Source organism: Talpa occidentalis, unplaced genomic scaffold (genome assembly GCF_014898055.3).
Source record: "Talpa occidentalis isolate TD23 unplaced genomic scaffold, MPIMG_talOcc4v2.1 talOcc4.17, whole genome shotgun sequence".
NCBI lineage: Eukaryota > Metazoa > Chordata > Mammalia > Eulipotyphla > Talpidae > Talpa > Talpa occidentalis.
In genome coordinates, this window is record NW_023601754.1 from 53,192,183 (window position 1) to 53,204,690 (window position 12,508).

Sequence of the window (12,508 nt, forward strand, 5' to 3'; positions counted from 1 at the left end):
CGGACAGGTAAGGGGCAGCGAGTGGGCCTCTGCCCGCAGCCGTCCTCCGTGCACGGCCCCTCGGGTGGAATTCCCTGAGGCCTCGCTGGGAGGGAGGCGGGGCTTGAGAGTTCAGGCCAGGCCGCCCCGCAAGGTCAAGGTCAAGCCGGGGCCGGGAAGGCGAGCAGGTACCCAGGCCAGAAGGGGAAGGAACGCAAGAGGCTTCCCGCCCCACCCTGAGCCACACCTGCGGCCCAGGCCCCTTGAGCCGCTGCCCTGGCAGACAGAGGACCCGCGGGTTCTGTCCCAGGTCGGCCCCTCCCTGCAAAGGCCCCAGGCCGGGCTCCCCGGCCCACTTTACTTTCTCCCACTTTACAAGAGAATGACCGAGCCTCAGGGCGCGAGGGGCCCTCCGTTCCTGACCTGGAAGCAGCCCCTTGGGAGGGTCAAGGGCGCTGCAGACTCAGGGCAGCTGGGCCTGCGCTGGGGAGGGACGTGTCTCGGGGACCGGAGGGGGCCTTGTTCCGTGGCCTTGTCTCCAGGACAGGGTCCCTGGGGCCAGAGGGGCCCGGCTGTGGGGACGGGCCCCCTCCCCAGCTGCCGTGTCCTTGCCACAACGTCCCTCCTGCGAGATGTCGGAGCAGACACTTTGCTGCTCCGCACATGGGCGGGCTGGGGGCCCCGGTGGGTGTCGCTGGGTGGCCGGGGACGCGGCCCTCTCCCCGACGAGGCCTGTGTGGCGCTCGGGCTGGGCTTGGCCACGGGCGGGCACGTTGGATGAACAAACTGCGGCTCCCAGGCCCGGGAAGCTTCTTCTGATGAACGCCGAAATGGGCCACGGCGGCCACTGGCCTGAAAGGTGCCCCGTCCAGGAACAGCTGGAGGAAGGAGCGCCTGGCTCTTTCACCGCGCCGGGAAGGCCTCTGTCCGCGCATCGCTGCAGCGGGCCCGGGGCCAGCTTGGCGGCCGCGAGTCTTTGCCGTCCACGGAAGCCTTCGAGGGCCTCGCTGAGGTGTCAGCAGACTGGGCGAGGGCACACACGCTGCGGGCGACCGCAGCTGATTCCGCGCAGACCCCGCCGGCCAGCCTCTCCGCCAGCAGCCTTCTCGGCGTCTCCACCAGCGGAAACGGAGTGTGAGCCTGGGGTGAGGCTGAACCCCAGGTGCACGAAGTGACTGAGCGAAACAGAGCGAGACTCTGTCCCTCGAATGAAGAGCTCGTCTCCGGAGAAGTTTGTTTGTGGTTTTCACTTATTCATGATGGTGCCCTGCCCTGCTGCGTGTTCAGATAATCGCCTTGAAAATGAAACACAAAACCAGAATATTGAACACCAACTGGTGCCAGAAATCAGTTTCAAAAATATTTCAATTCTGGGCCTCCCTGGTGGCGCAGGGGTTAAGACGCAATCTATGAAGCTGTCCACGGCCTCTGCAGCGAGAGTTTGATCCCCAGCCAGGGAGCTACCCACAGGGCACAGCAGACCCCTGCTGTCTCCCCGCGGCTCCCCTCCGCAGTGGATTTCAGTCAATCCTCCTGTTCCCCACTCTGTCTCTGGTGAATCCTCTCACCCCTGCACCTCTGGCCTGTACCCCAGCTCTTCTATGCATAAATAAATAAATCTTTAAAAAGAAAAAAGGTGGAAAGGTGTCAGCTGGTGCCCTTCACCTTGAGGGTGAAGTCGACTCCCGGGGGAGAGGGAGGCCAGAGAAGAAGAGAAAACCTGGGCCAGGGAAGCCCCCTGCCCCCAACCCTGGCAGTTGCCTCACCTGCCGCCAGACAGGAAAACGTGTCTCCAAAAAAATAATAGTATTTCTCAGACCAAGGTCAATCTAAATCCAGATGGGGGTGATTCTCCAGGCCTTGGGAGTCCACTCCCAAGGCCCCTGAACAGACTGGGGCCTCTGATGCAGGTGACAACAAAGTTCCGGTGTGCCCAGCGTGCGGGAGAGCTGGCATCTGTGGGGACAAGATGGGGGCATGGATGGACCCCGAGTCAGTCTAGCTTCTGCCCTAGGGCGGCTCGAGCCCACCCCTTTGCAGGCGCCTTCCCCAAACCAGGTTCTCCTGGCAGTGGCATCCCCCAGGGAGGTGGCCGGAACCAGAGGGAGAGGAGCCCCACCTACAGCTGTGGCCCCGGGGTGGGCGGGAAGAGGCCCCAGGGGTCTCACCACTCGGGTAGGCTCCGCAGTGCAGCCCTGGAGCCAGAGCCTCAGACGGGGCAGGCCCTGCCTCCCCACCGGGGCGCTGCTGGTCCTCCAGCAGACAAGGGCCCGGGCACGCTCCTCCCAGAACCCGCCGCCGAGACCTGGCGTAGCGCGGCTTGGGAGAGAAACCATCACGGCTCAGCAAGCGCGAGAGCTGCCCACGGCCACGCAGGCCGGCCGCTGTCCACTCCCCGCACCGCCTGGGCCCTCGCGGCTCTCCAGGTGGCGTCCGGGGTCACTCCTCGTGAGATGGGCCCTCGGGCCAGGCGAGCTTCCAGGTTTCCATGATTTCGTTGTCCTCGAGGGGAAGAGAGGGGCAGAGACGCGTTTGGGGCACCGGTGCTGCACCCGGTTCTGGCGGGGTGTCCACCGGGCGCCCACCGGGCCGTGCCCAGAGGCTCCTTCCAGGGTGGGGGGAGCAGGGGGAGGGGGAGGGAGGGGCACGGTTGCCTTCACTGACCTTTAAAAGGACCTTTCTTCTGCCCCGAGACGGCTTCTCCCAGGGCCCTCTGGGCTGGGAGCGAGAGGCTGGGGTGCTGGGGGTTCCCCTCTTGCACTGAGCTTGCACTGAGGCCAGCTGAATCCCAGACCTCGCGAGTTGCTAGGGAAGCGCGTGAGGGTGAGCGGTCCTAGGGGACCCTGAGCCGCCCCCGACCTCGGTTAGCCCCAGCCCAGCCTTCCCAGCGCTGAGCCCACCAGGCCCCAGGCCAGGCCCTGTGGGGTGAACAGAGACCAGTGGTGGCCTGGCTTGAGCACCCACTGGACGGGGTTTGTGCCCACGCCGGGTGCCCAGGCCTGCCGACCTCGCCGGCACCAGCTCTGTTCCTCCAGGCCCGCGCCCACTGCCCCTCTGCCCGCAGGCCCCGCCCTGGGCCTCCTGCTCGCCCTTGGGTCCTGCCGGCAACCCCTGTCCCCACCAGCCACCCTGGCTGAGTCCTTGGAGCGTGCGGTCTCCGAGCTGCCGCCCCCCCGGTCTGCCGGTTTGGGGTTTCTATCTCCCCAAGATGTCAGTCCCGGGGGGTCAAGGCTGCCGGCTCGAGCAGGAAGGCGGCCCGAGGCCAAGAACACCAGGGTGCACGGCCCTGAGGGGCAGGGCTGGAGTCCTGGGAGCCTACTGGGGCGCCGAGCTGGGGACTTGCTGGGCGTCCTGGGGTTTCCAAGCAAAATGATTTCTCAGGCTCTGATCTCAGCTCCTGGCCTTGCCCCCCACTCTGGAGCCGGGCATGGAGTGTGGTCTGCAGCGTTTGGATCCCCAACACCCCCTCGAGGAGGATGAGGTCAGGACCTCCAGCTCGCAGAAGAGGAAACTGAGGCGGGAGCCGAGCTGGGCTGGAGGCCTGGGCCTGCCCGGTGCCCGTGAGCGGGCCGTGCTGAAGGCGTCTTGACCGCGATGGAAGCCGCCCGCCCAGCTGGGCCGGAGCAGCCCCGGGCCGCCCGCACCGCACCGCAGGCACGGGCAGCTGTTACCTGCAGAGGTGCTGACAACGCCTGCGCTCGCCCCGTCTGATTCTTCTCATTCTCTCCGCGCTCGTCCAGCAGAAGGTGGGTCCTGAGAGGCTGGGCCGGCCCATCCTGCCAGGAGCGAGGGGCTGCAAGGATGCTCCTGGGGTGCCCGGCTCCCGGGCCTGGAGCTCAAGGGGGCAGTGCCGCCTGCGACTCGCGTGACTGTGAGCTCGGAAGGGGCACGGGTGCCGGCCAGGCCTGCTGTCGCCGACCCTCTGGCGCCCAGAGGCAGAAGGAAAACCGCTGGGGCCGCTTTAGGGGTGGGAGACGGGTTGTGCGTAGAGAGGAAACCGCCTCGGCGCTGGCGGTCAGGGCTGGAGCCTAGCAGGGCCCCGACGCGGGCCACTGCAGACCCAGGACCCACGCTGCCCCACGGGCTTCCTGGCACCCTGCTTCTTGGTGGACAGAGCTTCTGGGGAGCACCCAGAGCCCCTACCAGTTACTGCCTCGAGCCCTGGGGCAGGGGGCTCCCTTGTCTGGCTGGCTCTTCTGGGCAGCTGAGGAGGCCAAGGCTGCAGGGGGCTTGGGACGGGGGCTGGGGAGCCCCCAGGGGTTCATGGCCATCTGGGGCCGGACTTCAGGGAATTCCCAGCTCCTCACACCCCTGCGGGCTCTCAGGACTTGGAAGGACAGTCACTGAGGGCACCTACTGGGTGCGGCGGGCTGGGAGACTGGCAGATGGAGGCCAGGGTCCTTCCCTGAACCTGCCGGCAAATGGGAGATGCAGGAAGGGGTCCTAGGGGAGCCCCAAATGGGCTCCCCTGGGGGGTTCCTGGGAAAGGGGCGGCCACACCCTGCCAGGAACTGGGGGAAGATAACCAGGGCCGGTGCCCCTCCCAGAGAGGGGCCCACGTGGGCCTGGGTGGCGGGGAGCCCAGCTTCTGTGCTATTTTGCAAATGGGGAGTCAGGGCTGCAGAGACGGAGGACTTGCCAAGGCCACACCTGGCTGGGGGCAGGGCTGGGGCAGGCCGGGTCTCCTGTGCCCGGGGCCGGGTCTTCTTGGTACCCTGGGGGCCCCGGGACCCAGCAGCTGCTGAGCGACACCGTCCCCTGAGCTGGCAGCTGAGAGCAGGAAGGCCGCGCCCGCAGGGAGAGCAGAGAGCCGGGCTCCTGTCCTGCCCAGGCCGCTCCCAGACAGGGTGCCCCCTCTCTGGGCTCAGGGTCTCCAGGCCCCCTTCAGGGCTGCGGGATCAGCCCCAGCAGGGTTCAGAGGTCGTCCCGGGGCACTCAGACTGGAGTGGGAGGGAGGTGGGGGCGCGCCTGGCCACAGGTGCTGGTGGCAGCGGCGGAGGGCGGAGGGCGGAGGGCGGAGGGCTCGGAGCCCCTGCAGCTGCGGCTGGGCGGGGCCTGCGGGAGGTGACAGGCGAGGCTCCTCAGGTAGCAGAGAACAGGGATTTTCACACCTAGGTGAGCTGGCATCCACAGGCCCCGCCCCCGCAGGCCATAATGGGCGCAGCGGGGGGTGGGACAGCAGGTGGGGGAGGGGAGCCCTCCAGAGCCTGGCCTGGGTCCCGGTGAGGCTGGGGCTCTGGCCCTGGCCCTTGAACATCCCCTCCGTGGACTCAGGGGAGCCGGGCCGGGAATGTTCCCCGTGGCCCTGCGCCCATCCACCTGTCCTTGCATGGAGGTGGGGTGCAGAGCTGCCACCTCCCCGGTGCAGCCTCCACACCCCACGCCCTGGATTCCTTAAGGCACCAGCCTCCCCCAGCGCCCTCCCCCGCCCCCCCAAGGCTCGGCCTTGCTTACTGCTCTCAGCACCCCTGTTCCCAGGCTGGTCCTGGGGTCCCAGCTAAAGAACCCTGGAGCCCCTGAGAGGCCAAGCTCAGAGCGCGCGCGGGCTTGGGGGACCCCCAGGCTGCTTCAGCAAAGGGGCAGAAGGTCAGCGATGGGACAGGCAGGGGCGAAGCGCAAGGGGCCACACTTGGGCTGCAAGGCAGGAGCGGGGGAGCCGCCAAGGGGCGGGTCGCACAGGTCCTGGACCGAGCGCGGGGGGCGGGGGACGGGGGGGGCCGGGACCCTCCAGGTGGCCCCGCGGCGCTCGCCCCCGGCCGCCCCCCTCCCCCGGCCTGATTGGCAGGCGGCCTGCGACCAGCCGCGAGCCGCGCAGCGCCCCGGGCGCCCAGGCGAGCGCGAACTGCCCCCCGCGGGAGCGGGAGGGGGCGCCCGGCTATATATAGCGGCCCGGGCCGGGCCGGGCGAGCGCGCAGGGAGGCCGCACCACGCCCAGGTCCCGGCCCGCGCCGCTCCATGCAGCCGGGGTAGCTCCCGGCACCGGGGCCGGCCCTCGCTCGCCTGCGCTCCCCGGCCGCGCTCCCCGCCCGCCCCGGTCGTGCGCCCCGCGGGCCCCAGCCGCGCCGCGCGGCCCCGACCTCCCGGCGAGGCTCGCCTGACGGGCGCGCGGCCCGAGGGCCGGGATGGCGGGGCCCGGGGCGGCCGCCGCGGCGCTGCTCCCCGCGGTCCTGCTGGCCGCGCTGGCGCCCTGGGCGGGCCGCGGGGGTGCCGCCGCGCCCGCCCTGCCCAACGGCACGCTGGAGGCCGAGCTGGAGCGCCGCTGGGAGAGCCTGGTGGCGCGCTCGCTGGCGCGCCTGCCCGCGGCCGCGCAGCCCAAGGAGGCGGCCGTCCAGAGCGGCGCCGGCGACTACCTGCTGGGCATCAAGCGGCTGCGCCGGCTCTACTGCAACGTGGGCATCGGCTTCCAGCTCCAGGTGCTCCCCGACGGCCGCATCGGCGGCGTGCACGCCGACACGAGCGACAGTGAGTGCCGGGCCGGGGCGGGTCGTCGCGCGGGCCGCGGCCGCCCGGGCCCGCCAGCGGGCGCGCCCCCCACGCAGGTGCGGCTGTCACCTGCGCGCGCCGGCTCGGGCGGCCCCGCGCTCGGTCTGCTGCCGCGGGGAGCGCACGCTCGGGGCCCCGGGAGTCGCCCCGGGACGGGCCCTGGCGCCGGACGCGCGGCCCCGCCTCTCCGCCTTCGGAAGCCCGGGCTCTGCGCGCGGAATTCCAGCGTCCTCGCCCGTGGGCACAGGCGCGCGGCGCAGCCACCGGCACCCGCGGGGGCCCGGGACGCGCGCCCGCGCTCAGGTCTGGCCCCTGGGCCGGCGGGGCCGCCTCGCGCTGCCGTGGGTACCGGCGCAGCCGCCCGGGCCAGAGGAGAGCGGGTCGCTCCCGCGCACCTTGGGCTCCCGGCGCGCCGTGGGGAGGCCTGGACCGCAGCCTGGGCCTCTGATCACCCACCCCCGACAAGGGGTCTTCGGGGGCGCGCAGGCCGAGGAGGGGGTCCTGGGCCCGCGGGGAGGGCCCCGGGCTCCCCGCCCAGCCATGACCCGCGCGCGCCCGCCCCCAGGCCTGCTGGAGCTCTCGCCGGTGGAGAGGGGCGTCGTCAGCATCTACGGCGTGGCCAGCCGCTTCTTCGTGGCCATGAGCAGCAAGGGCAAACTGTACGGCTCGGTGAGTACCCCGGCTGGGGCGCCGCTGGTCGGCCCTCGCGGGGACCCCCCCACCCAGGTCGAGCTACACCTGCATCTTGGAACTTCAGCTTCCCCCTGGCCCCCATGGTGCCCTGGGTGGGGGCTCATGCAGCCCCCAGACTGGAGCAGGGAGGTGTCGCCTGAGTAGGCACCCTCTGTAGTGTCTCCTTCGCCCTGGGGTGGGGTCCCAGCAGGCAGGATTGCACCCTGAGGGTGGACACAGTGGCTGCCAGCTGCTGGGCAGGCTGGCTGCAGCACCAGCTGCGGAGGGTGGGCCATGCCCCCTTCTTACCCCCACTCCCCGGGACAGACCCCTGCTCTCTGCCAGCCCCTAACCCTGGCCCCAGCGCCCCTGGCCGAGAGCTGGGAGAGTCTCACTCTGCGCCTCCTTCCCACCAGCCTTTCTTCACCGACGAGTGCAAGTTCAAAGAGATCCTCCTGCCCAACAACTACAACGCCTACGAGTGCCACCAGCACCCCGGCCTGTTCATCGCCCTGAGCAAGAACGGCAAGACCAAGAAGGGGAACCGGGTGTCCCCCACCATGAAGGTCACCCACTTCCTTCCCCGACTGTGACCCCGCGCCCTGCCTCGGCCTCGGGACGGGCCGCACGTGGGGGTGCACTTTCTTCCGACGGACAGTTCGATGCAAGAGGAGGTGTAAGATAGTTAACTTAATTATTTAAATGTGTATATATTGCTGCCAAGTTATTTATGGTTCTGTGGGTTTGTTTCGTATTTTTCTGGAAAAAAAAAAAAGACACAAAAATGCCCGAGCCCTGACTTCCTGGCAGAGCAGTGGGGACCCCCTGCTGGAGCGTGTTGAGACGTCACGGCTGCTGCTTATCCTGTTTCCAGAACCACGCCAGTGGCGTGCACTGGGGCCCACTCAGCGCGGGTCCTGCTAGGGCTGTGGGTCCCCCCCTTCTGGCCCGAGGCCGCAGCGGGCTGCTCCACGCCTCGTCCTGGCAGCATCCTCCTGCGGGCCCACCCCTTTGTGTCCCGGGCTAGGAATCGGGGCGTATCGGTTTACTTGGGGTCCAGAAGTGCGCTGTGGACGGTGGGAGTCCAGCACTGCCACTGTTTTTAGATCTGCCGAGACTGACCTTTGAACTTCGCTGCAGTCAATCTTCCTCCATCTACCAGATGGGCGAGCCCCTGAAGGGACTCCATAAACTCCTGTGTTCCTTTTTTGGATCAGCCGCAGCCCACTTTTCTCTGGCCGTCGGGGAGAATGCCAAAGGAAAACCAACCCTGTGAAGTGGCTGGAAAGGGCCAGATACCCCACTGGAAGGCAGGAAGGGCCGAGAGGGGTGTGTTTGCAAGCACAGCCCCAACCCTGGAGAGGAATATGACCTGCGACGGCAGGTTCTCCTGACAAGTGCTAGACTAGGTGTGTATTTTGAAGACGCGCTGCCCAGCGCTGGGAAGCTTCGGACTGGAACTGGCTGTTGATTTTAGTGGAATGTCCTGGTAATTGTATAAGAAACGCTCGCCGGATGTTGGCGCCGAGGACAGGGCGGCCTCTCTCCGCCGCATCCCGGGCTGAGTGGGCCGAACACCTACCTCGCATCCTCGGCCACTCGCGGGGGAAAACGTGCAAGCAGGGGAGCCCCGCGCCGGCTCTGCCGCCCCCCTTGGCCTTCCCCACATTTGTAGCCCGAAAAGGCTTCAGTTTGCATCGCTGTTTGCCCTTCGAACCTTGTCACGTTTGAGCTATCTTTACCCGGTGACTTACTTTTAGTAAGGACAATCATGGGGAAAATATTTGCAGACAGCTGTGAGTGCACTATATGGTCACCAAGTAACCTTATATTTTTCTTTATATATTTTACAAATGTAACCCCTGTCGTTCAAACAGAGATGGAGAGGCAGGGCCGGTGCCGTTTAAAAAAAAATTCCAAGGTGATGGCAAACGCTTAATTTTAATGAATGACTTTAGAGTTTATACAAAAGGCCCTCTGCTTGCTTCCAGAAATGCTCCGAATGTTTCCTCAAGACTTTCATGCTAGCCTGGGAGATTTCTGAACCGGCTCCCGAATTAACTTTCTGGGAGTCCACAGACTGCAAGACTGGGAAATCGGAGCTTTTGTCTTTCACATTCCTTTTAAAACTCTTTGTTCGAATGCAAATCATCTACTTAAAATACTATTCTGAAGCCGAGGCCTGGAAGAAAGAAGCCACTTGCAAAGCCTTGAGCCTGGACCCACATCTCCAACGGCTGTCGGGCCTGTAATAAAGTTGATTTCAAATTTCCAGCCGGCCCCGGGCCCCGGGAGGCTGGCGAGAGGCGGGGAGGCCAGCCTGTGGCCTCGCTGCCGCCGTCACGTCCACGCTCGTGCTGGTCGTAGGTGCCGTCAATGACCATGTCGGTCCTGCCGTCCGGGATGCCACATCTGAGGGCAGAGCCGGCCACCGTGGCCCGTGTGAGGCAGAAGGTGTCCCTACGCCCCTGACCACCGCCCAGCGTCCGCTTCGCCGCCAAGGGGGTGGAGGTTTCTGTTTACCTGTTCTCACACCTGTAGTTTTATACAGGTGCCGACCCCGCCGTGTATGTGCTGTGCACACAGACGCCCAATAAAAGGAAAACTTGTCCTGCGTGAGCCCTGGACTCAATGTCAGTAATCGGGAGGGAATGGTACTGAAGACTCAGCTGGCCTCGGTGGGGCTCCTCCCACTCCAGGGTCTATTGGAGGCCTTGAGCCTTGCAGACGGGGCTGGGGGTGGGGATGGGCTGGGGGAGATGAATTTTAGCCAGCTGTGTCCACACATGTGGCCTTGAAGATGGGCCTGGGGTCAGGCGCAGACTTCCTCGATGGCGAGTCCTGCAGTCTGTTCTCATGGTGCTTGTCCACACTGTGCCCACACCAGCGACCCAAGCTGCCCAGGCCTGGCTGGTCCCTCTAAGGCGGCAGGCACTTTCCGGGGGTGGGGCGGGGGACCCCTAGAGCTGGTGACCACTGGGAGGCTGAAAGCAGGATCACCACTGCAGGGAGCTCTGGCAGGGAGGAGGGCGGTCCCGACCCTGTGCCTGCCGGTGTGGCCGGGGACCACCTGCAGTCACAGGTGGATCCGACGCCTGCAGGGTGCGGTCAGGCGTGTTTCTTAGTGGGGATGGCAATAAAAACATGAACTCTGATCTAAGATGGGTCTCTCCCCCCCGAATATATGCAATCACTCCACCAAAAGACCCAAAGAGGCCAACCCGGCGGGGCCCGAGCTCCTTCCTGATGTGGGCCCAGGTCTGTCTGGGACTGGATGGTGACAGAGCAAGCTGTAACCCTCCCCTCCCCTCCCGCCAGAAAACCCACATGCTGTGGTCCCACCCAGCATCCAGAAGGGTGTTTATGGAGGGGGTGAGCTAAAATGAGGTGGCCTGTGATGGTCAGGGCGGGGGTGGCTCACCTCCAAGTCAAGGGCACAGAGCTGCCCCCTAGGGGAGTGCCCGCCTTGACCTTGGGCTCCTGAACTGGAGACCCCCACTTTCTAAAATCCCCAGTCTGTGGCCCGCTGTCCACTGCAGCTCTACAAAGTAACGGGCAGTTTTGGGGGGCAGGGGCAGGCCTCTAACTGATGGCCAGCGTTGGCCTTTTCTCTGCTGCCTCCTGTGGGCCTCACAAGGCCTCTGTCCAGACCAGTCCAGGTCAGACACTGGAGGCCCCTCCCACTCGGGGGACGTCTGTGCTTGGGGCAGGTCCTGAGCTGGCTGAGCTGAGCTGTTGGTCTAACAGCCTCTGGTGGGACCAGTCTCTCGTTCACTTAACCCGCGTGCTGAGGACCTACTGTGTGCCGGGCATGCCTTGTCATGCAGGGAGAGGGGCTGGCACCGGCAGGGGACACACAGCCAGGCCTTGCTGGTGCTAAGGGAGGGGCCAGGCAGAGGGAACGGCCCCCGCAAAGGTGCCGAGCTGGAGGTCAGTGTGGCCTGGAGGAGGTGCGGTCAGAGAGGCAGCTCCTGGGGCTCCGCAAAGCCTTAGGGGCCCGCTGAGACGGGCAGGGAGGCTGCAGGCTGAGACTGGGGGCTGAGTCAGGGCTGCAAGGCAACTCGCAGAAGCGGAACTAGGTGCAACGCCCTTGCCCTGTGACCTTGGACGAGCCCCAGTGACTTCTTGAGCCCCCAGCGCCTTCCCTTGGTGAGGAGGCGGGAGGCTGCCCGGCCCGGCCAAACTGTCGCCTATTGTTATTGTTATTCTCCTGAGAGACTTAATTACAGTCTTAACTTCCAATCCTTTTATCTCCTGATGGGACCATCTGGGGACGGGCTGGGAATCCCTGCCTGGCAGCGCCAAGGGCTTCTCCGTGCTGGGTGTGGTGGGCTGGCCCGGGCCGGGCTGCCGGCCACAGGGAATTGCTCTTGATTCCTAATTAAGATCCTAAATATTCTTCAAGTCAAAAAAGTGGGGAGAGGGGGGGTGTCCGGGTTGGGGGGCAAGGCAAAGGGCAACCAGGCACGCCCCCTTCTGTGGGGGAACCCAGGCCTGCAAGACACCCAGCGCACCCCCCAGCAGGGCCCCTTGCCTGAGCGCCTCGGGGGCCGGGGCCTGCCCAGTGACCCCCTCCTCAGGTCCAAACCTAGCACGGCCACTCCCGCTTGGCCTCCTGCCCAGGTGCACAGGCCGCACGGGACCTGTCCTGCCTCCTGCTCCTGCCGGCCTGCAGCTCTGAGCCCTGGAATCTCCGCGTCGCTGTTGCCGGGCAGTGAGCTCGGGGGGCTGCCTCTCTGTGTCCAGCTTCTGCCCGCCCCGCTGCCATGGGACCACATTCTCCAGGGACTTCTCCCCAGCAGGACCGTCCTGCCTGCCCCTGGGGGACCTTCCCCAGCCGGGAATGACCGTCCCAGACCTGGGCCTGGATCCAGGGTGTCAGGGTCCCCAGGCGGCCCCAACTGCAGCCACAAGCCAGGGCCTTCGGATGGCAGAAATGGACCCTCTCGCAGTCGGGAGGCCAGAGGCCCAGAATCAAGGTCTTGGAGGCTGCATCCCACCCTCACCCCCCAGTTCTCCGGGGGAGGAGCCTTCCGGCCTCTGGCCTCCTCCTCTGGGTCTCTGCCCCAAGGTCCCTCTTACAGGAGCCATCACGGGAGTCAGAGCCCCCAGCCAGGGGGACCTCATCTTAGGGAACGGCACCTGCAGAGGCCTGATTCCAAGGGAGGACACATTTGCAGGTCTGGGCGGACAAGAAGGGGGGCACTAACAAGCCAGGACAGTGGTGAACTCTGATTCACCGCTAAGATCACAACGCCAAGGTCATCGGTTCTAAGGACTGAAGACAGGGCTCGGAGGGAACGGGGCCGGCGGGCGGGGCGCCCCAGACGTGCCACCCCCCCACCCCCCGCGCTTGGTTCCCACCCAGCCCCTG

General features: G+C 66.3%; 1 protein-coding gene across 1 annotated transcript; it reads left to right on the forward strand.

Moving 5' to 3' along the window:
* Nucleotides 1-6,101: 6,101 nt before the first annotated feature.
* FGF4 (fibroblast growth factor 4) lies at nt 6,102-7,801 on the forward strand. The gene is made up of 3 exons (XM_037518246.1): nt 6,102-6,441; nt 7,028-7,131; nt 7,551-7,801. Exons 1-3 carry the CDS (start codon nt 6,102-6,104, stop codon nt 7,725-7,727), a joined length of 621 nt encoding a protein of 206 aa, XP_037374143.1. The 3' UTR covers nt 7,728-7,801.
* Nucleotides 7,802-12,508: the final 4,707 nt, after the last annotated feature.